Source organism: Solanum lycopersicum, chromosome 3 (assembly GCF_036512215.1).
Source record: "Solanum lycopersicum chromosome 3, SLM_r2.1".
NCBI classification, from domain to species: domain Eukaryota; kingdom Viridiplantae; phylum Streptophyta; class Magnoliopsida; order Solanales; family Solanaceae; genus Solanum; species Solanum lycopersicum.
This window is the reverse complement of record NC_090802.1, coordinates 25,799,776-25,822,985: the sequence shown is the minus strand read 5'-3', so window position 1 is coordinate 25,822,985 and position 23,210 is coordinate 25,799,776. Positions and strand designations below refer to the sequence as shown.

The 23,210-nt window shown below is 34.5% G+C and overlaps 1 protein-coding gene across 6 annotated transcripts; it reads left to right on the top strand.

Annotated features, from left to right (window-relative positions):
* The first annotated feature begins 445 nt into the window (after positions 1 to 445).
* LOC101256951 (uncharacterized) lies at positions 446 to 23,172 on the top strand. Of its 6 annotated transcripts, none has more exons than XM_019212869.3 (14): positions 446 to 633; positions 729 to 816; positions 1,187 to 2,098; positions 2,447 to 2,547; positions 2,680 to 2,896; positions 2,999 to 3,076; positions 3,203 to 3,295; positions 3,636 to 3,719; positions 4,325 to 4,423; positions 6,713 to 6,775; positions 17,029 to 17,059; positions 18,012 to 18,058; positions 18,277 to 18,335; positions 22,725 to 23,172. In XM_019212869.3, the coding sequence occupies exons 2-14, from the start codon at positions 763 to 765 to the stop codon at positions 22,954 to 22,956; spliced, it is 2,070 nt and encodes a 689-aa protein (XP_019068414.1). In that variant the 5' UTR covers positions 446 to 633; positions 729 to 762; the 3' UTR covers positions 22,957 to 23,172. The 6 variants fall into 6 exon arrangements, with proteins under 6 accessions (XP_019068414.1, XP_069151002.1, XP_069151003.1 ...); XM_069294901.1 differs by having other exon boundaries at positions 468 to 633; positions 2,680 to 2,794; XM_010319586.3 differs by lacking the exon at positions 446 to 633 and having other exon boundaries at positions 641 to 816; positions 2,680 to 2,794.
* The last annotated feature ends 38 nt before the right edge of the window (positions 23,173 to 23,210 follow it).

The window sequence follows — 23,210 nt, the reverse complement described above, 5'->3', positions numbered from 1 at the left end:
AATTAATAGATAATACAAAAAAATTACGTAAAATAAGTTGAGAACAAGAAAAAAATGAAATTTAATAATAAAAAATAAAAAATAAACTTTTTCAAATTTTTAGAATAATAAAAATAAAAAGAACTTAAAATAAGAAGTAAAAAAAATTTAAAAGTAATAGGAGAGTAATTACACCATGTAATTACCAAAAATCACAACCTCTCTGTATGAATTATAGAGTGTAATTATATCTTACCAATCGTATCAACTACTTGTTATCCAAGTAATTATCTCAACACGATAAAATATTGTGATTACACCAAATCTAATTATCAGGCTGTCCTTCCAAATATGCCCCGAATATTAATGCAACTCTATTGACAAATAATTTGAATTGGTGAAGATATCCAAAATACAATATGAATTTATGAATAAAATTTGAGTGTAATTGGAATATATATTTTGTATATACGTATAGGTGATAAAATAATTGAGAAGCAAATAAAGAAAAGAAAATGATATGGGCCCATGGGGGGTGGGGGAGGGGTAGGTGTGGGGAATGAGAGGCAGAGAAGAAGATGAAGGTAATGAATGGATTAAAAGAAAGCCACACGATTCTCCAAATGACATCTTCTTCTTTGAATTCATTCGTTGGTAATGAATGGATAATCCTAACTTGTCTTTTTTGCCTAATATTCCCTAGTAATCATATTTTGGTGTCTTGACTCTATTTATTGTTTGTTAAGCAGAAGATGAGAGGTTGGTGAATACGAGCAATAGTTGATGGCAACTTTACCTGTGTGTTCGGCTACTGCTTGCTCTTCTTCACATTCGCAGGTAGCAAAGTGTTTTTTTTTTGTGTGTTAAAAGATGTGAATACACTTAAATTTGTACAATTAGCTATTGTGTAGCTATATAATTATCTTGATAATCTGCAGCTCCTGGTTTTCAATCAACAAAAGCTTCATTCCCATTGTCTCTTACTTCTTGTCCTTTTTAGACAAAAATTTCAGGAAAAATATTAGTCATTCACAATGAATGCACCCTTACTTGCCCAATTCTCCAGTCAGACCAATCGTGTTATTGCTTTTGAAATTTAACTTCACATTTTTTCGGCGACCATACTATCCAATTATGTATCTTTATAGACTTGGAAGGTTTTTGTTGTCAGAGGTAATTACAGATATGTAAACTTATGTTCCTGCAGATTCCTTTCTATGGGGGGTTGAGATCCTTTTCCTCCTGTTGGAAAACATACCAGCTGAAATGCAATGTCGTGGACTTGTCTACTTCATTTCATCTTAATGGACCTTCATTCCGAGGACAATCACCTATATTCTTGTACTCACAGTTTGTACAAAATAGCAGTCTGTCCAGTTCCAGTGATAGCATTTGTACTTCTTGTCAGAATGTAATTTATAGTGTCAATCGTGAATTATTGACTAGTGACGCTCGCTCCAATAGCACTGGAAATCTGAAATTTGTAGATAGTTCTGCAGTACCTGTTGGAAGGGAGGAGATGATGGGTTTTAATGATGACTTGGTCAATATTGCAAACTTCTCACCAGAGTCTGCTAATTTAGAGTCCATAACTACAGTAGATCTCACCCAGGGCAACCCTGCCTCGATATTGGATTCAATGGACTTGGAAACAAGTTCCTTATCCAATGTGAAATCATCTGCTTTGGACGTTCTCTCTCAAGTCAATAAGTCAATCACTGGTTCAGTTGAGAACGGACAAAGTTATTTGAACAGTTCACTTGATGGAATTAGCTCGTCTGTTACATCAGCTGTTAGAGGTGCTACTCAGGCAGTTGATGATGTAATTAGTAAATTAACATCCACAGTGGACAAAACAGGGGATTCAGCAGGTAATGGTGTAGCAGCCTTTTCAACTGGCTTGAAAGAAGTCTCTGGTAGAGTTGGGCTTCTAGCTATTGATGGATTGAGACATATAATTCTCATTTTTGAGGATTTGGTATCGCGAGGTGCCACACTTGTTGTGTTTTCTTACGGGTCTGTGAAGGAGGTGCTCCCTATGGAAGTCCAGGATCTGCTAAATGTGTCTGAAGAGCGCGCAGTGAAGCTTCTTACTCCATTTGGGACCGCTCTGGGACAGGTATGATGTTAGGGATTCTTCATGTGCAAATGTTTGATACGTCCTTAGTCTTTGAAGCGTAAATATCAGCTTAAGGAGGATATATATCAAGGATTAACGTAGTAGATTGCTCTTCCTCATAAGAATAAACAGCACACAACCTTCTGTTTTTTTGCTTCCTTTTAAGGTTATATTGTACTTCACATTCCATCTACTTTCTTATGCTTCTGATTGAGGTTATGCTTTAGATTTCATTTATCTGTTTGTTTTGCATCTTTGTAAGGTTATAGTGTAAGTTTCTTTCCATACTTGAAAAATACTCATTCTTCTTCTACACGATGGTATGCTCTGTGACACTGTAATTGGCAGGGCTATGTTGCTTTGGAGGGTCTGGAGAGGAGTCTTGGCTTGGATCCAAGTGACCCAATTATTCCATTTATCCTTTTCCTTGGGGTATCAACTGCTTTTTGGTATGAGCACCCTTCTACTCCTTATCTCATTGTTTCCTGTTATTTTCCTGTCACAATTAAAGTTCTCCCTCCCTCCCAAATATGTCAGTTTAACTTGTACAGAAAGTTAAATTGCTTATCAGATTTCTGCAGGGCTTTTTATTGGAAATTGACCTATGGTGGATACGCTGGTGATTTATCTCCCAAGTCAAGCTTTGAGCTTCTGAAAGGAGACAGGAAGGCTGTACTCATTGATATCCGGCCTGAGGCAAGGCATTGCATATATATCAAGTCTTGTATTTCGGCAGAATGGTTTATTCCAAATATGCTGAGACCTCTGTTGTGCACTGTATTCCATTGCATTATCTCAGTAAATAGTGCTCTGATTGAACACATGGACCAAATCTTTTAGATATCCTAACATAAACATGACCAAATGTTTTATATTTTCTTCCTCTATCCTTTTCTGAAGGATCTCAGAGAGAAAGAAGGCATTCCTGATCTTCGACGCGCTGCTCGGTTTCGTTTTGCCAATGTAACACTACCTGAGGTTAGTATATCAAGTTCAAGGATTGGATTATTAATTTCTTTTGGCAGGATCGAGCTTTCTAAAAGAGTCATGTCTTTCAATTAATAGCCCTCTTTTTCCTTCTGTATATTGCTAAAATGTTGTCAGATTGATGGATCTACAAGGAAGCTATTCAAGAGTGGAAGAGAACTTGATGACTACCTGCTAGCTGCTGTCATTAGGAATTTGAAGATTGTTCAAGTACATAGATATATGTCCAGTTTTCCCTTTTTTATGCAATCGTCTTTGCATTTGTTCAAATTCAAATTTTAACTCCTAAAAACATGTTGGTCAAAAGAACTTCTCCTGATGTTTCCTCTATATCCTTTCATTTGTGCCACAACTTGAGGAGCAAAGAGCTAATATGCCTTGTGCCGGATTTATTTTCTCTTGAAGTAACCTGTGCTTATTTAATCATGCTCTTGTTTTCTTTCTTAGAACATGTAAAGAAACTTTTAATGGTAAAAGATTCTTATTCTTACCTTCCCCATTGACTTTTCATAACTATTTTTGTATTGACACTTCCATTACCAACCTATAGGACAGGTCTCAGGTTATAGTTATGGATGCTGACGGTAACCGTTCCAAGGGCGTTGCAAGGTCACTCCGGAGACTTGGAATCAAGGCAAGTATATTTGCTAAATGTCAATCTCCCGTGGTACTTGTCATGAAATTACAGGTAGCAGAAGTCATGAATAAGAATAATGTGAAGAAAGAGGCAACTGTATGGTCTAAACATTTTACCTCTGGTACTTTTTAGAAACCTAATCAGTTAGAAATAAATGTGGGGATTCGGCTAATTTAAGCTTTGAAATCCTCAGATCTGTGTGTACTCCTTTGTAACTTAGCACCATGCTGATTCATTTTAACTCTTTAAAATTCTTCTTGTATGTATTTCCTCTCCTTTTTTGCCTGTTTACTTCCAGTAATAGTAACTAATATGATCAGTTTTACTTGGTTATTGCTAATAGAATGTTCAATTTGTGATGACAATGGACTTATGAATAGTAAAATAATCTTGCATGCCTTGCTGATATCAAGAGATGTACAGTTACTTATTAAACATTAGGACTTTGCATGTAGATGCAAGAGAGTGCAAAATTTGGTCCTCAAGTGGTTATTGTACTGATACACTTTATGTGTTTAAAAGATTATGATCTTATATATCCTTCTCAGATTCCAAAGTGTGCTCCGTTTGGTTGATAACTATATTCTTATTTAATGTTACAGAGACCATATTTGGTCCAAGGTGGCTTTCGGTCTTGGGTTGAAGAGGGCCTCCGTATTAAGGAGTTGAAACCTGAGACTACATTGACAATCCTCAATGAGGTATCTAATATGTTTCTTGACTTTCTTAAAGTGAGCCCTATGATTGCTGAGGGTCCAAAGGCTGTGCCCATCTTCCTGTTAAAATATCAAAAACTGAAAGATGTCTTTATTAAAAAAGTAAACTATTTGATCTATACAACAGTGATGTCACACCCATGATATGCAAATCATCATGATTTATGACAAGTCAGCTACTTCTCCAAACACCAAAAGTTCGCATCAGATACAACCAGATATTTAATATTAAGAACATTCTTCTCTTTTGTTCTAATCTAACCAAGCATATTAAGTGGATGATTGTCCAATATTTCTCGTTACCCCAACACTGTTCCAACTATTTACGAATTAAGGAAATTGTCAACTGACATTGCATGACTTATTGTAAAACAAGCACAATTGCAGCCAATTCAGCGAACCACTTGCAGTGGAAAATGTTGTTCTGACTCTTCTACCTTTTATAAAAATAAACAGCAATGACAGAAACTCAATTCTTATCTTATGATTTGGAAGGCTCCATCAGTCACTTCCAAAGTAACCAAAGTAAGAAGGTTATCTCAGCCATTTTCCCTATAAACAGGCCACCATGAATTCCCTCATCAATATTTTATAAGGCATTATAAATCATAATACGACTTTATGGTAAAAATATGCTGCTTGACCTTTCACAATGCTCACGACCATACCTCCTGGAGATGTAAATTGTTTCGTGAAATATCAACCTCTTTCGTTCTTGCATAACCCTTCTAAACGTTGGATTTGGTAACACCATTTTGCTTCTGACTCCAAATGTTTCCTTAACAGTGCATAATTTGTTTGCTGCTTCCTGTTGCATGCCGTTGGAATAATTTTTTATACTGTATGACCATCTATTTTGTGAATTTCTGCTGCAACTTTCTTCGAAATAGAAGAAAGTTGAGGAAACCTTCATGATCTTTCTTTAGGGAAAATTGTTTAATGCCTATGTTGCTTTGCTCGGACTCTTCACTTTCGGTGCCAAAGCCGTTTCGACATGACATGGGTGTGGTGTGGATCTGTACCTGATCTGGTCAATCAGTTCTGGGTATTTTGACCAAATTCGAGGGGGAAATTCTGGACAGATTCAGTGATTTCTCTAATCAAAATAAAAACTAAGGTGGACTTGAAGTCTTGAAGAAAGTGAAATATCTTGTATACATAAATTTCTTTTGACACTCCCAATCCTTTTATTCCTTCCATGATTCTCCTTTTGATCAATATTTTCTTCTTAAGTTTTCCACGTAATATCTCATAATTTAGGTTTTATAACTCCATTTTTAAATATTTGAATTATTTCTAGCAAAATCCCTGCACCCGTATCCATACATGGACCTATATCTCTGAATCTTAAAATTTAGATCATACAATATCCGACGTCAAGATCCGGACCCATATCGGACACCTACACCCTAGTTTGAGCAACTTAGATTAATACAGTAAACAAGCAGCATGAACACAAATCAAGGGAGATCTTCTTTTTTTGCCTATGATTTAAAGTTGTAATACCTAAGGAAACTGAATTTATAGGAGAAATCAATGGATCTTATCATTTTCGTGTTGCCCTTTCACTGATTTTGCTAAATCTGGAAGAACTAAAGATGATGGACAAATCAGATTTTTCTTTTTTCTTTTTTTCTCTTTCCCCCCTCTCCCTATGATATAAAGCTTTAAATGTGCTTTCTTCACCCATTAAATTGTGAAATGACTACTCTTTCTTTTCTTTTCTTTTGTATTTCACTTGTGGTATCTTCTATTTAAGATTGTAAAAGTAAACATGAACTCAACTTATTCAAGTTCCCTTTAAATCTTAAGTAAGTTTTAATCTAATGTTTGTTTTGACGAATAATCTGGGTTAATTTTTAATTGTTAAGATAGATCTCTATATATAACATTTTAACTTAATGCAGTTAGGCTTTTAATTGTATTTTGAATTTCCCCTGAAAGATTGAGATATAATTCTACCTCATTAAATTGAATTTTGACTTGTGGGATTATAATGTTGATAAGTTCCAAGTAATCTGAAGGCTTTAGAGGATTATTCTGATTTTTTCTTTTCATGAAAGAGGTTGATTTACCCCCTTTTTACTTGAAACATACATGTATCTAATAGATTTGTCTGGAAAGAACAGTTCTCGACCGCATCAGTATTCTATGCCAATTTATCGGTAAATATTGGATATATAACTATGCGCTGAACAAGAATTATAAAGCTATTGCCTACTAGTAGAAAAGAAGGTGGTTGTTTCAGTAATATGCCATTTTTGGTTATTTCAGGAAGCTGAGGCAATTTTTGAGGAAATCAACCCAACACCACTACAAGTTGTTGGATATGGAGTGGTAAGACTTTCTGAATGTGTTACATGCTTGAAGTCTTATAAAGCATTTCTCTTTTCCTTTTTTCTCTCAATTGGTTTACTGTTTATTAGTAATTTTTGCATATCAACCAGAAGCTCTAATTATGTGTTTCTCTACAAAGCCCATCCAATCATCTATACAAGTAGAAACGTCTTGTACTCACTTATGTGATTGATTGAATTCTCTTTACCTTGAAATCCTCGGTAGTTCCTTTTTCCCATACGGTCCATGACACTTTTGGGGTGATTCCCATTCCCTAACTCCTTAACCTTCTACTTCCATCTTTCCCAGCTCCACATGCGTTGTTCTACATTACTGGGAATTTTCCAGATAATGCCCAACAGGTTTAACTCAGATTCCTCATTTGTCTTACTAAATGGCTATAACAAAAACGTTTCATGGTCTCCCGACTCCTATATATTGATTCTTAGGGTTTCATCCTCTGTTGGTGTAACCAAGGACACTTTTCTCCATTTATGTACTTTGGGTTTTCTCCTGATGAAATATCTCTTTTACTGCTATCACTGCCTTGATTTATTGCATTCAACTCTCAATTCTTGTTACACTATTTTTGATTGAAGAAAGGAATTGAGTCTTTTTGGATTCCCTCAAGAGTGTTCTTAATTTTCCCTCAGCCAGAAAAACGAAACCTCCTTTCACCTATTTTTGAGAGTTGAAGAAGTTAAAAGTGGAATTCAACATTGCTTCCCCTTCTCTTCTACTTACATTATACAAAAACACCTGCTATCCTGCTTTTAGTTCCCCTCATGCAACTGTTCCTCTTTTTACCCTAAATAAAGATATAACTTATTCAAGTTAGATGGACGGATTTCTCCTAATGAAAATTCTCTTTTTCTCATATTCTTTCTGTTGCCTATTCTGATTAATATTGCTTTTCCAACGAATAGACCTTTTGCAAACACCTCACCCTCCCCAGACCCCACTCGTGGGACTATACCGGGTATGTTGTTGGAGAGAATCATATGAGACTTGAGAGATAGAAAAAGTGAGTCCATATGGTTAGAAGTCGTTTCTTCAAAATAATATCTTACGTTTCTTCAAAAAATAATCTGAACATACAAGTTTATAGCTTCAAGGAAGTTCATTACATAGAAATTCTTTTGTGTTGTTTCACAAAACTGGAGTACCCTCAATTTGTTATTTAAATTAGCACGTATTCAACTCAAATAACAACTCATAATTGTAACACACAAGTAGGAAGTAGAAAGATTCATTCATGGTCATCCATGTGAAGGTTTATAACAGATAAGTCGCTGTCTTTTCTTTGTCACTTAAAAACTAAACCTTAGGTAAGTTGTGAGTACAATAAAAACGGTCGAAGGACACATGTCTTGACCGAAATTTTTTGATGTGGCTCTCTTAATCATTTAAAATGCTTCATAAAAAGGATTATATGTACTAACCCATTTCAATACCCAACCCATGAACTATTTTCCAAATTAGTTCATATAAAAGCACAAACCCTACCCATTCTAGAGAATATTAGGTCGCACCTTATCCCTCTCTTCTCCTCTAGAAATTATGCTGTGCAGAAATAAAAACTATGCAAAAGTACATGCTCTTGAATTGGTGGGTTTCTGGTTTTATCTATTTGGTAAATGGGCCGGGTTGGGTACTAATATGGAGTTAGTACATAATTTTTTTCATCAAGCTATTAAATTATCAAGAGAGCCACATCTTCTGAATTTTAGTTAGCTAGACTTCAATTAGCTGACTTTTGCATGACTGAAAAAAAGATTAGTGACTTTTGAGTTATAAATATTTTTACTTGGATAAATTTCTCTGGAGAAAGTATGTTATATATTTACACATTGAAAGTATTATGCATTTGTACATTAGATTCCAATCGCGAATCAACAAACTTTATATTGTATTATTTAATCTCTTTGAGATTATAGTGAATGGAAAAGGTCTATTCACATAGCTATTATGTACAAACATTAAAAAAAATCCACAAATGTGGTAGAAACACTTGAAATAATCTATTCTAATGTTTAACAAATCTGAAAATAAGCTATAAGGCAGTATAAAGAGCATGATGAAGAACGAAAGAAGCAACATACCATGAACCAGATGCCATTTCTGATGAAGTAGTAGAGGCTCGGTGCATGAGACAACAAAGTGAGAGTTGATTTGGTCCTTGTGGGGTCAAACTCAATGGAAGAAAATTCCATGTGCCAATTTACTTGGCTAGGAATTAAACTTGGAGAGCAAGCTAAACTTTGTGGAGGACAAATTTTGTATTTCTTTTCTCTGTGCTTGGACACCTATAAAAGGATGGTCATTCTTCATTGTTAAAATCATCCTAAACACATAGCAAAATACACTAGAAGAGTAGAGAATTAGTAGAGCAATCTTCTTAGATGTATTTGAGATCTCTCCCCTTTCTTTGCTAATATACAGGCAGTTCTTCTCTAGTGGACGTATTCAAACAACATTAAATATTATTGTTCTTCCTTGTTCTTTATTATTCATGTTTTCACTAATAATTGGTATCAGAACTTGTTTCTGTCTGAGTATTCTCTGTGCTTGCAGCACAGCTCGAACTTCCACATCAGAATAGAATTACTTTGGTTTTCTATATTTCCAAATACTTTGTAATGGAAGAGGAAGAACAAGTAACAATGAATTTCAATAAGTTTGAAATTGATAAATTTAGTGGGCATAACAACTTCAATATATGGAAGATCCAGATGATGACGTTACTGTGGAAGGAAGGTTCAGTCCATGCTATTAACAGTAAGTACCCCAATGACACATCCGATTTCAACAAGAGAAGTTTGAAGGACATGCATTTAGTGTAATCCAACTATCCCTTGCACCTAACCTTCTTTGTGAAGTGAGTAAAAGTACTGAAGAGGTGACCAAATAACTTTGGGAAGGGATGGAAGGACTTTACTGGGACTAATTGGTGACAAGAAGGATGTTGTTTCAACAACGTCTTTACACATTTAAGATGTAGTCGGGTACTTTGTTGCAAGACCTCTAGATGTGTTCAATAAACTTGTGATGGACTTACAAACTGTCAAAACTAAAAAGAATGAGGAGACGTTTGCATGTGCTTTGCTATTTTAATTGATTGCAAAATATCGTGATATTAAAAATTCAATGATTTATAGCAAAGAGCCTATCATTGTTGAGCAAATGTGGCAAACACTTAACTCTTGTGATGTGCGGAGGCATTTTGAAGGAGACGAAGCTAGTGGGTTCTTTGTGAGAGGGGCACAAGGAACATGACAAACTTTTGTAATAGTCCTCGCGATTACATCATGGTAGCAAGCTCAAACTGAACCAACTCTAACTATTTACAAGTTGTATTATTGCCCATTACTACGGTTCCTCCACTTGTGTCATAGCTGTTGAACCAATCTTCTTGGAATGTCATATATAGAGTACAACCAGAGTCTAATACCCATTTGTTGCCATAGACTCCATTATTGCATGATGTTGTTAGTATATATTCGTCATTCAAAATCATGTACCTGCTCAACAATGGATGCACTCGTCTTCTCCTTGGACTTTTACATAGGACAATCTTGTCCAAAGTGCCCCATCTTGTGATAGCCCCAACACTCCGCATTCTTCTTGTTCATGCGAGATTTTAATTTTTACTTTGATTTGATTCTTCCTTGTTGGCTAGTACGACCTCTTACAAAGAGCCCAGTAGCTTGATCACCTTTGTTTCCTTCAAAATGCCTTCACACATCACAAGAGTTAAGTGTTTGCCGCACTTGCTCAAGAGTGATAGACTTTTCAGAGCGAACCCAACATTTAAAGATAGGGGGTGCATTAATATGAGTGGCTCAAGGGTAAGACTAGGAGTGGCACAAGGGTAACGTTAACAACATAAGCATAATAAAACATCTTTTTTTCTTATTATACTCCAACCATCTAGAAAATGAACCCTTGAACTATGTCTCTAAAACTAACCCTTGGTTGAGAAGAACTATTTTTCTTCAAAAATCTATCAAATCTCAAAGCACAAGAATCAACAACAAATTATTGTTAAAATATTTTGTTTAAAATTGTGTTAGGGAAAATTATTTGTTTTTAAATTCAATGAAAGGAATGGAACCGGAAACGACAAAAAAGGGTGGTTAAGAAAGGAGGTGGGGCCAAATGAGGTGCAAAAACGAGTTTTAATTTGGGGTTGATTCTTTGCCACAAATCACTTTTTTAAATATATCTTCTTTGGAATTTCTAAGAAAGTGAAATTTGATTGAGATGAAAGAAGGAGAAAATTGGACAAACTTTTCGGCTATGACTTAGAAGGGGAATGAAAAAGTTTTTGGATTTATTTTTTTAGTGAAACTCAGGTTTAAACTTAACACAAATTTTTGATGACTTTTACTTTTAGGGAAAAAGATCAAATTGAGTACATTTTAGGCGAATTGATCTGATAAACCCCTATACTTGTAAGCATTTGTATTATGAACTCTTCTACCTAACCATTTGTCAATTGGACCCTTCAACTCATTAAAACACAATATTTCAAACTCTTCTGACCATTGACCATGCTTATATGACATTAAAATGAATGAGTTGGCGAGAGAGTGTAACACACAACCAAAGGCAAGTGAAGAACATATTTAATTTTAAAAAATATAAAATATATATTTTTTTAAAAAGTTTCTTCTTCCCCTCACCTCATCTTCTTCATTCATCCCCCACCCCCACCCTTATCACCGCCCCAACCTTCCTTATCAGCCAACCTGCTACTTCAATCCCCCTTTTCAGCCATCCCTCACCCCAGATTTGTCCTAATCCCCCTTTTTAGCCATCCCCAACTCCATATCCGCACCAACCCCTCTTTCGGGTTTCAACTATCCACCACTCCATCTTTGCTTCAACTCCTCTTTTCAGTCACCTTCACCCCATTAGTAGACCCAGATTTTGTTTAAAAAAAAATTCATTTTAGTTTCACCAAATACCACCATTAAAGAGTAAAATTTCAACTATAAAAGCCTTACAAAGTAAGGAAAATAAAAGTAAACAAAGAAAGATTAATTTAGATCCAATTTAAAATTCAAGATTTTCTTTTCAAGACTCTCATTCTCAATTCACTTTTTTTTTGTAGAAGACAAGTTTAAATGGAAGAAACTTTTTTTTTGTATGAAGACAAGCTTAATGGAACAAAAAGAGGCTATGATCGGAAAACACCCTTTTGGCGGAGGAACAGGGTGGTCGGCGGCGGCATTGATGGAGGAGGAAAATGAAATCTATAATCAAAATTTCATGTTGCCGGCGGGATATATAAAAGAATATGTGTTTTGTCCGTAAGAAAAAAGAAGAAAAGAAAATGGATAGGGGCAGGTGGAAATTTTTATTCTTTGGGTGAAGGGTAGAGGGTGGGGAGGAAGAAGAGGGTGGGGAGGAAGAAGATGAAGTGGGAATATGGAAAATGAGTATAGAGAGAAAAAAAGAATTGTACATTTTTAAAAAATATTGTTTATTTTAAATATTTAATTTCTGATGTGTCATTAAAAAATAATAATAACACTGACGTGTCATTAAAAAATGATGTGAAATTTCATGTGTAAATTGAGTAATACACGCACACACAAATGATGAGCAAGGGGTTTCAAATATTGTGTTTTATTTAGTTTAGGGGGCCAGATGACAACGGGGTAAGTAGAAGGGTTCAAAATACAAATCGATTCAAGTACGAGGGTCTACCAGATCATTCCGCCTACATTTTATAATACATTAAGGACTATATGGATCATGCAAAATATATTAAGGATCAAAATAAGGCAACCCTCATACATTAGGGACCATTTTGATAATTTTCTCAAAGAGAAGGCTTCAAATTTAATTAAAAACATTAAGGACCATTTTGATCATTTTTTCAGAGAAAAGGCTTCAAAATTTAAAGTAAAAAATTGTTGCTTCCGCTGGGAATCAAACTCGCGCAGCTGTGCAAAGAATTCACGCGCTCGACTAGTGCTCCCAAAGCAACTTTTGGTTGTTAGGGTAAACAATTAAATATATATTCATTTTATCATCTGTCTATACATATATATACGATTTTTTTAAAAAAAATTCCGGATGCACGTGCACCCTCATATGTGCATGTGGGTCCGCCCTTAGGCTTTCTACTTTATATTGTTTGATTTTCAATATCACGATATTTTGAAGTCAATGAAAATAACAAAGCACGCGCAAGCGTCAACTCATTCGTCAACTCATTCTTTTTAATTATGACAGTTTTTAAGTCCATCACAAGTTTATTTAACGCGTCTAGATGGTCTTGCAACAAAGTACATGATCTCATCTTAAATGTGTGAAGACGTCGTTGTAACATCTTTGTTGTCATTGGTAAAGTCCTTCCTGCCTTTCCAATAACTGTTTGGTCATCTCCTTGGTACTTTTACTCACTTCACAAAAAACGTTAGGTGCAAGCGATAGTTGGATTAAGCTCAATATATCTCCTTCAATCTTCTTATTGTTGGAATTTGATGTGTCATGAGGGTACTTTATCAACAACATCGATTGGACCTTCCTTTCGCTGTAACGCCATCATCTAGATCTTTCAGATATTGAAGTTGTTACTCCCACTAAATCTACCAATTTCAAATTTCATGAAACTCATTATTACTTGTTCTTACTCTTCTATTTCAAAGTATTTGGAAATACAGAAAACCAAAGCAATTATTTTCTGATGTGGAAGTTCAAACCGTGCTACAACCACATAGTATACTTAGATAAAACTTTGGCTCTGATACCAAGGCACTGGTTTGGATGGAATCATGAGGACTAGTACAAAAGTCCGTCATGTTCCTGATCAGAAGAAGACTTTGATACTCTGGATAAACAAGGCTACAAGTACATGACTAGAGGATTATGAAAGTGACTAAAGGGTCTTTAGTCGAAGGCCAAGCTAGGGGATAAAGGCCAAGCTAGGGGATAACCTTTACACACTAGGAGGAAGCACCATTGTTGGCTCTATAAATGCATCTACAGTGCAGTTATCTGATGATGACAAAGCAAGATTATGATACAGGAGACTAGGTCGTATGAGCGTACGAGGACAAGAGATCTTGAGCAACCACAATATTTTGATGATGAGAAGATCAACACACTTGAATTTTGTGAGCACTGCGTCTTAGGGAAGCATAAGGTCAACTTTAGCACTGGCAAACACAAGACAGAAGGGGTGTTAGACTACATCTATCTAGATTTATGGGTGACCTCTAAGCTTCCACTGAAGGGAGGTAAGAGGTATCTTCTCACATTCATTGTGATTTTTCAGGAAAGGTTTGACTTCATTTCTTGAAGGCAGAAGGTGATTCTTTAAAACATTTATAGAATGGAAGATTTTGGTTGAGAATTAAATGGAGAGAAATCAAGAATTTTCCTACCGACAATGGCTTGGAGTTTTTTGCAGTGAAGAGTTCAATAATTTCTCCAAGGTTCATGGGATCACAAAATATAAGACGATTAGGCACACACCACAACAAAATTGAGTTGCCGAGAGGATGAACAGAAGTCTTCTTGAGAAGGCTCGTTGTATGCTCTTATAAGCCAAAATGTCAGAAGTGTTTTGGGTTGAAGCAGTTTAGAGTGCTTCGATTATTGTCAAGTTATCTCCAGCATCAACGACCCCTCGAATTTGTGAATATTTGGGTGTCCAGCTTATTATCATGTTAATGAAGGAAAGCTTGAACCAAGGGCTAAGAAGGTCATATTCGTAGGGTATGTAGATGGAGTAAAAGGGTACAAGCTTTGGTGTTTGTCTTTACTAAAATTTGTAGTTAGTAGAAATGTTACCTTTGATGAATTCCTTATACTTGATCCTCATAAAGAAAGTTCTTGTGGAGTTATCAAGAAACAAGAACAACAAGCAGGTGGAGTTGTCGTGGAGCTTACCAAGGAAAGGATCAAGAGACTCAAGTTAATGAGTCAAAAGATGTAGATCCTGAAGAATTTGTTGTCAATGAATCATACACAATTGTGAAGTGAAGGGACAAAAGGCAGATACGAACCAGAATGTCTTATAGAGCAAGCAAATCTGACCGCATATGCGTTCGTAGCTGCAGAAGAAGAGATTAAGGATCTCGAGCCCTCCTCATATATAAAACAACTTCTTGCAAGGATGCTGCATAATGGCGGTTAGCCATGATGGAAAGATGAAGTCTGTTCACAAAATGAGACATGGGTCTTAGTTAAAAGGCCAAAGGGGAAGAGGACAATTGGATGCAAATGGGTCTACAAAAAGAAAAAAAGCATTCCAAAAGTGGAAGATGCTAAGATTCAAAGTGTGATTGGTTGCAGAAGGTTTCAGTCATAAGGAGGGAATTTGACTACAATGAAATCTTCTCTCTAGTCGTGAAACATAGCTCAATTTGTGTGATACTAGCATTGGTTGCACAATATGATTTGGAGCTTGAACAATTTGATGTCAAAACTGTTTTCTTACATGGTGATCTAGAAGAGACGACCTATATGGATCAGCCTAAAGGTTTCCTAGCCAAGGGAAAAGAATATCATGTATGCCAACTGAAGAAGTTCTAGTATGGCTTGAAGCAATCCCCTAGATAGTGGTACAAGAGGTTTGATGCATTCATGACTACACGTGGATTCTCGAGGAGTGCATTTGATAGTTGTGTGTATCACAAGAAGATGCTTGGTAACTCTATAATTTATTTATCGTTGTATGTTAATGATATGCTAATTGCTAATTGCTAATTGCTAATTGCGACTAACAATATCACAAAGATAAATATTTTGAAGAAACTATTGAGCAAGGAATTTAACATGAAGGATTTGGAAGCTGCAAAGAAAATCCTTAGAATGGATATTTCTAGAGAAGACAGTGTTGTACATCTCTCAGTAGAGGTACATCGAAAAGGTTCTGCAGAGAGCAAGCCTATAAGTACACCGTTAGCAACCTTTCAGAGTCGATGGATGGGGTGGAGCATATGTCAAAGGTTCCTTATGCTGGCATAGTTGGTAGCATTATGTATGTTATGGTATGCACACGTCCAGATGTTGCTCAATCTGTAAGTATGGTAAGTGGGTACATGGCAAATCAAGAAAAAGGCATTGGGAAGCTGTCAAGTGGATATTGAGATATCTCAAAGGAGCTTCTGGTGTTCGCCTAACCTTTCCAAAAGGTGAAGGTATTTTAATTCTCGATTATGTAGATTCTGACTATGTATGGGATCTTGAATGAAGAAGGTCCACAACTGGATATATCTTTACTCTCTTCGGCAATGTCGTTAGTTGAAAATCGACTTTATAGTCGAATGTCGCTTTGTCTACAAAAGTGGCAAGATATATGGCAGCAAAGGAGGCAATGAAAGAAGCTATCCGGTTGAAAGGTTTGGTGGCAGAATTGAGTTCGGTTCAGCTGGAATCAACTCTAAAATGTGATAGTGGAAGTGCTATTCATTTGATTAAAAATCAATTTCATGAGTGCACCAAACACAGTAATGTGAGATTCCATTTCATTTGAGATGTCGTTGAAGAGGGAGCTATCAAGGTCGAGAAGGTTATCACAGACGATAACGCTACAAACATGTTGACCAAGATAGTCCCGCTTGCCAAGTTTGCACATTGCAAGTACTTGGCTGGAATATGCATTAACTGATGCAACTCTGGGGGAACAACTGCTAGATGGAGCTAGTGTGTTCAACAAGATATGATTATTCTTGTTTCTTACAACGAGATTGTCCAATAAGCTTAGAAGTTTTGGCCGGAGTTGTTCATACCATGCTCGAAATGCATGCCAAGTTGGAGATTGAAAGAGTTGGTTTGGTCCTTGTGAGGTCAAATCCAATGGAAGAAAATCTCGTATGCCAACAAACTTGGCTAGGAATTAAACTCGGACATCAAACTAAAATTTGTGGATGACAAATTTTGTATTTCTTTTCTTCATGCTTGGAGCCCAAGTTTGGTCACCTATAAAGGATGGTCATTCTTCATTGTTAAAATCATCCTAAACTCATAGCAAAATACATTAGAAGAGTAGAGAATTAGTAAAGCAATTCCCCGAGATGTATTTGGGATCTCTGCCCTTTCTTTATTAATATGCATGTAATTATACCAAGTTTAAAGCTTACTAATAATGAAATAGATATGTCATGCCTTTTTTCCTTTCATGTTAACCAAGTCTTATTCCTATCCTTAATGATGCAAGATTTTGGTTAGCTTTATCACACTTGAAATGTTGTTTGCTTGCTGCACTAACTTATGTAATCCACTCTTGGCAGGGTTTGGTAGCAGCAGCATATGCATTGGTTGGTGAGTCTGCAATTTCTGCCAAATATTCTGATAATCTGCATATTCTCCGTAGTTGCCATTTTTGGGTTTGCTTATTCAACAGATAATGTTTATTGGAGAAGTACAGACTATTATGAAATTTCTCTTTAGATATTCAAGTTAGAAAAAATTTCTGTGCTTGCTTCTTTGATCTTCTTTTGGGGGTGGTCAGATGTGTCGGAAAATTTGGGGTTGAATACTCTCAATCTCTCATTTTCTCTTGAAGAAAAGCAAAGGAAATCATTTTTCTTTACTTCCCTCTACTTGCGTACATCAAATGGCTATAGTACATAGGTATTTATAGAACTTTTCTAGCATGTACTTAGTCTAGTACATTCCTATATTTAATTCTAAATTTTTCCTTTTTTCTGGCTCATGAACAAAATAATACATGTATCCCAAGAGTAATACAGTTAGCTTCTAGAATTCATAAACTAAGATGATTGATTCATGAATCACAAAAATCTAAGAAAACCTTCCCCTTTTCAACCCAAGGTTCAATTTTCAACAGTATGCTGTAGGACTTGGAGCAGACCACTTTTTTCGTATAGGAATTTTGGATTTCACGATATTAAGGTTGATCTTTAAATTACTAATAAAACAAGATGATCTCTTATTATATTATGTTTCTGATCTCGAAACTAATTTAGCCTATTAATATAAATTGCAGTCTCTCCAGCAGTTCATCTGGTTTTTATTGAAATATAGGTTTTCATGTCCTCATAAATGTTTTCCATAGCTTACCTTGTGTACGTTCCTGATTTTTATCACACTAGAAGACCTTCCTTCTTTTTTTTCCGGTTACAATCTTCACTCTCAGTTTTACAAGGAGGCAAGAAAGTAGTGCCTTTTGTTCTGTTTAATGATAGAGAGTGCATCACTGGATACTTGTTCTAACTGGAGACACTAAGATTTTTTTCTTTTTATTTTCTAGAGTGGGAGAAAACACTACAATACGTTGGAGTTTTTGGCCTATGTCAGGTAACTGTTCTATTTTCAAATAAACTTCCTTTATGCATAAAGATAGAGAATTTCCTATGTCCGAAATTCCGAATACATGCACAACTACTGAAATTAGTGGACTTTTTCATACTGGGTTCTGTTGTTGCAAAGCCAAACCATTGCTAATAGCTTGTTATTTGTTAGATGTTAAGCTGATAATTGATTTCCTAAATTCTGGATTTATTTTCTGTTTCTAGACTTTATACCGTCGAATTTCTTCGTATGAGGATTCAGAAGATCTTAAACAAGATGTGAGGTAACAGTTCTTTTCATGAATTGAATTGTTGTTAAATGCTATATATCTTTTACATAGTGTTACTCAATACATTTTTTTGTTCTTTGAGCCACAGTCCTAAAGTTATACTAAAATGGAATAAAGGTTAAAAGAATATAAAGTGAAAAAATAGCTCAATTTAACGAAAAAAAGTGAAGAAATAGCTAACGCACCCATTGTTTATCGTTTATGGGTTGACTAATGAAATGAATTCTCTTGGCCTAGTTACCAATTTCAAAAAATAAAAATAAAAAGTCTCTTAGCCTACACAAGTTGGATTTTTATGTCTTGATTAAAAGAGAAGTTGTTAGGAATTCACTTGAAAGGAGAAACAGCTCTTCGATCTATATGCATATGACAACCATACGAAGTTACTTTGAAAGGAAAAACAGCTCGTTTGTTTATATGTGTATATATATATATACACGACGAACATAGGAATTTACTTGTAAGGAGAATTAACTGTTAGATGTACTATGACACAATCTGTGATTAACTTGTACAATGAGTCTGGGAAACTGCAGATGCATGTGTTTCCAACAAATTTTAAATATATGAAAAATAAATCAACCATAAATAAAATATGAAGAAACAAGACTATTTTATTGATAAATCAATGTGTACAATTCTGTTCTTTCTCTTGATTCTTCTCTCATTGATTTGAGGCCGTTAGTGGTGTATTTTTTGAACTACTAGTTCTTGGAACGTGCATCACACGTTTGTCCCCTAATTGATATTAGAAACTTTTAATTTATACTGCTAAGTTCAAATCTAAGTCCTTTCATATGTAAGTTTAACATAAGAATATAACTCTGCACAAAATATAACATGAAAATCTTGTGTTAGATGTTGGAGGTTTGATATATTAAATACTTCATGAAAAATAACATTTTATTTTATCAGATGAATTAATATATTTTAATTACTAAACATAAGTTTTAATAATAAAAAAAGAAATTGTCTATAAAAAAAGATACGTATAAAGAAAAATATTACAAAATATTTGGGCGGTATATCGTCAAATTTATAGAAAAAATTACAATTTCAAATGAAAAAAAAAAGTAAATAAAGACATGGCATCCTTAAAAAAAGATATCACATTAAAATATATAGACAAAAATATTTTCATACTAATTGAATTACATTTTGTTAAAAGTAGACTTATTCTAGACAAAACATGACTTACTCTAGACAAAATATATCAAATGTATAAAAAACTATAATCATATAATAATAATAAATAAGACGAACAAAAAAGAAGGCATGAATATGTTAAGAATAAAGATAAACTATATTTCTTGAACTATATATTAAAGTGTATATATATACGAATGAATTCTAAAATAATATTATTCAATGTATCATTTAGTCATTTTTTTTACTACACATTATTTTTTATTTTTTATTTTACTTTTGCACTTATTTTGTACCTCTCTATAACAGTTAAGTACATGAATTTTTTAAACATTTGAGATTACATATAAAAAGGAAAAAGTACAAATATGTTGGTTTAAAAAGATAAATGATTATCAAACAATGAAAAAGACATAATTATTATTTTATGGGATTTAACATGTTTACCCTCAAAATAATTAATGATAAATACAAAATGTGATTAGCTTTACTATATATATCCTAAAAATAGAAGAAAGGATGAATACAAAAAATACAGTAATCAACTACGAAGTTATATTTAAAAATTCAAAACGATGGAGATGTGAAAAATAAATATTTACTTACAACTTCATATTGGAGTATCTACATCTTGTAACTATCATAATTTACATATTTCTCAACAAAAAGAAGATGAATATGCATGAAATTTTAAAGAATACAAATAAATAAAATAGTAAGAATTCTTATAATTACAAATTGGTAATGAAAATTTTACAAGGAAAGTAGACTAACCTACTGTAGAATGCAAGATGATTACAAACCTTAATAAAACAAGGAATATATATAATGTGGTGTGAGTGTGTTTGATAGACTCTTCATTACCCCCACTTATCTTACAAATTAAAATTGAAAGGTTATTAGACTCTTCATTATCTACATTTAATTAGTACATGAATATATGATGCATTAAGATCTTACTTGATGCATGAATTTGAGGTTAATTAATTAAAAATAACTTTTACTTAATATTTAATTAATTAAATAGATATTAATATTAATTTATTTTAGAGGTAAAATAAGGGTAAAATGGTAATTCAACTTTGAGGTTAGAAGCTTCCTACTTATAATAATATATATGATGATTTGAATTTGATCTTTTTATGAATATTCCATGAATTTGTGGAATATTCAAGATGTCTTAAACCTTTTACATAAGCATAAGCTAGGGTTTATGGTTAGAGTAACGCCCAAGATATCTAATTGGAATAGAGTACTTCTTGTAGAGTGCCACAAATTTTCATGTCTACAAATGTCCCTGCTTCAAGGCTTGTCGAAATGTAGATTTGATGAATCAAAGATGAGTCTTGAAGTACTCATTCCTCCACCTTTGCAGTTTTTTAGCTTTAGATTTGCATATTTGATTAGGGAGAGAAGAGATGAAGAGTAGATTTGGTTCCACTGGGTGGTGTGCCAATAGTTGCCAAATTATTTTTAAATATATAGAAAATAAATCAACCATAAATAAAATATGTAGAAACAAGTATATTTTATTGATAAATCAATATGTAGTTGTACTTTCCTTGATTCTTCTCTCATAAGATCATGGCGTATTTCTCGAACTAGGATGGTTGCGGAATATTCGAGATGTAAATATAATACCTTTTATATAGGCATAAACTAGCGTTTAAGATTAGAGTAGTCTCCAAGAAATCTAATTGAAATCGAATACTTCTTGTACATTAACTAGAATTGAATACGTCTTGCAGAGTTCCATAGATTTTCAATGTCTATAGCATGTCAGAGATAGTGTCATTCTTATAGCATATGCATTAACACTGCAGAAGATGATGATAACTCAAACATAGCCCGTTTTATGATGAGATCATATCAGAAGATCTTGACAATCTTATCAGTAACCATCATGTTTTCTCCCAGATCTATTTTTTTTATACTATGGCTCTCTGTTGAATGAGAATTTTTGGCCAAAAAATTTACATTAACTTAAACTACATCCGCGTATTACCACAATGAACAAAAGTCATGGCTGAACTGCTTAAATTATTTCATGATCCATCCTTGTGTTAGTTTTCTTGATAAAAACTAACAGCTTTGACCAAAAGACGTGCTATGCATGACCACATGGCCATTTTTTCAGCTATTTTGTTTTCTCCCCTCTTGTCTTCTACATCCAGCAAAAAATGCTTTTATTTGTTTAAACGACAATGAGTTCATAGATGATTCAACTGCATTGGATTGAGTGTGATTTGGTTGCATGAATAAGAGTTTGTACAACCTCTACGGGCCTCAACTTCAGAAAGACTGAGCTGTTAGATTTGTACACTGAGTAGTGTGGGAGCTTCTACCTACCATGGTTTTATTATTCACGATAGTATGCCAAAAAATCCGTGCAAAAAGGAACCTCTGCTTAGTATCCTTGAATTCCCCCGTTATGATGCTGCCTCTGGAATTAGCAGCTAGCTTTAGTGCAATTTTTTTACTGCCCGAAACAAGAGAAATGCAGCTGAAGTTAAGCAGATTATTGTCTGTATGTTTCTCAACTCAAGCAACAGACCCTATTCTCCATTTTCAATTTGTCTCGTGCCTCTTTTCTCTTCCTAAAATCAAAATTCAACATAGCAAACACTCATGGCCAAGTACAAGCAGAGAAGAAAACCAGCCTTAGTTCTGTTAGTTTCTTAAACATGAGTTTGACGGTAGGATGAAACATGTTAAATTTTAGATACTTCAGGGATGTGTTTTGTTCACGTGATAGTAAAGGATATAGTTTAAGTTTGAAGCATAGCTGAATGATGTTTTTTGCCATTAACTTGTTAAATGTCATTACCTTTGTTAGAATTTGTAATGCTTGTGATACGAGATATTTTACTACTTCTTCCGTCTCAATTTATGTAATGTAGTTTGGCACATAGTATAAGAAATATGGAAAGAGTTTGATATGTTTCAAATCCTTAAAATAAATGAATTTCTAAATAGAAGAGTACTTCTTTGTGTGCATTTTGCCAATTAAGTGGATCCAACACGGGTAAAATGTTGATAGCGTCATTAAACATTTGCCAAGTAAGGAAATGTGTCATTCCGTTTGGGACCCATTAGAAAAGAAAATTTCACATAAATTGAGATAGAGGGACTAGAAAAGAAAGATCCACATAAATTGGGATAGAGGGAGTATGTTTACGCTGCAAATTGTTAGCTTTGATGATATTAAACAAATGCTTACTGTGTTGATTTTTGCAGACAACTTTTGGCCCCAGTTATTCTAGGAGGCCAGGCAATGACATGGGCAGCTGGCAAGTTGGAAACAAACCGTAATGGACTACCAACTTCACCTTCTTCAACTGATGTTCAGAGCAGGGTGTTGCAAGCTGCTGCAAAGCATGAATCACAACCAGATAGCGAAGAGACTCAAGACCCGTCCCCTGAAACTATGTCTTCCGTCAGTGAAAACATCGATCTTTCTGAAGCATAGAAGATTAAAGTGTTTTGCAGCTAACTAATAATAATCCCACTGAATGACAATGCATATTTTTTATATTCAGTCAAGACACTGAGATTATCAACCATACTACCTCAAAATTTGTATAGTCAAGACCTCGAGTTTCTTTTATTTTTTTTATAATGAAAATGTAAAACAAAATTGACCCATCATGGATTTTTACATAATGTACCATGTACATTTGTTGGATGTTTCATAGCAAACAGTGTTACTAATTCAGCAAAACA

Bases quoted from the DNA above. Each gene is read 5' to 3' on its own strand.
- LOC101256951 (XM_019212869.3), top strand. From the start codon at position 763: ATGGCAACTTTACCTGTGTGTTCGGCTACTGCTTGCTCTTCTTCACAT. The intron at 3,720-4,324 runs GCAAGTATATTT...TTAATGTTACAG, and splicing joins TCCGGAGACTTGGAATCAAG to AGACCATATTTGGTCCAAGG. The intron at 17,060-18,011 runs GTGAGTCTGCAA...TTTATTTTCTAG, and splicing joins AGCAGCATATGCATTGGTTG to AGTGGGAGAAAACACTACAA.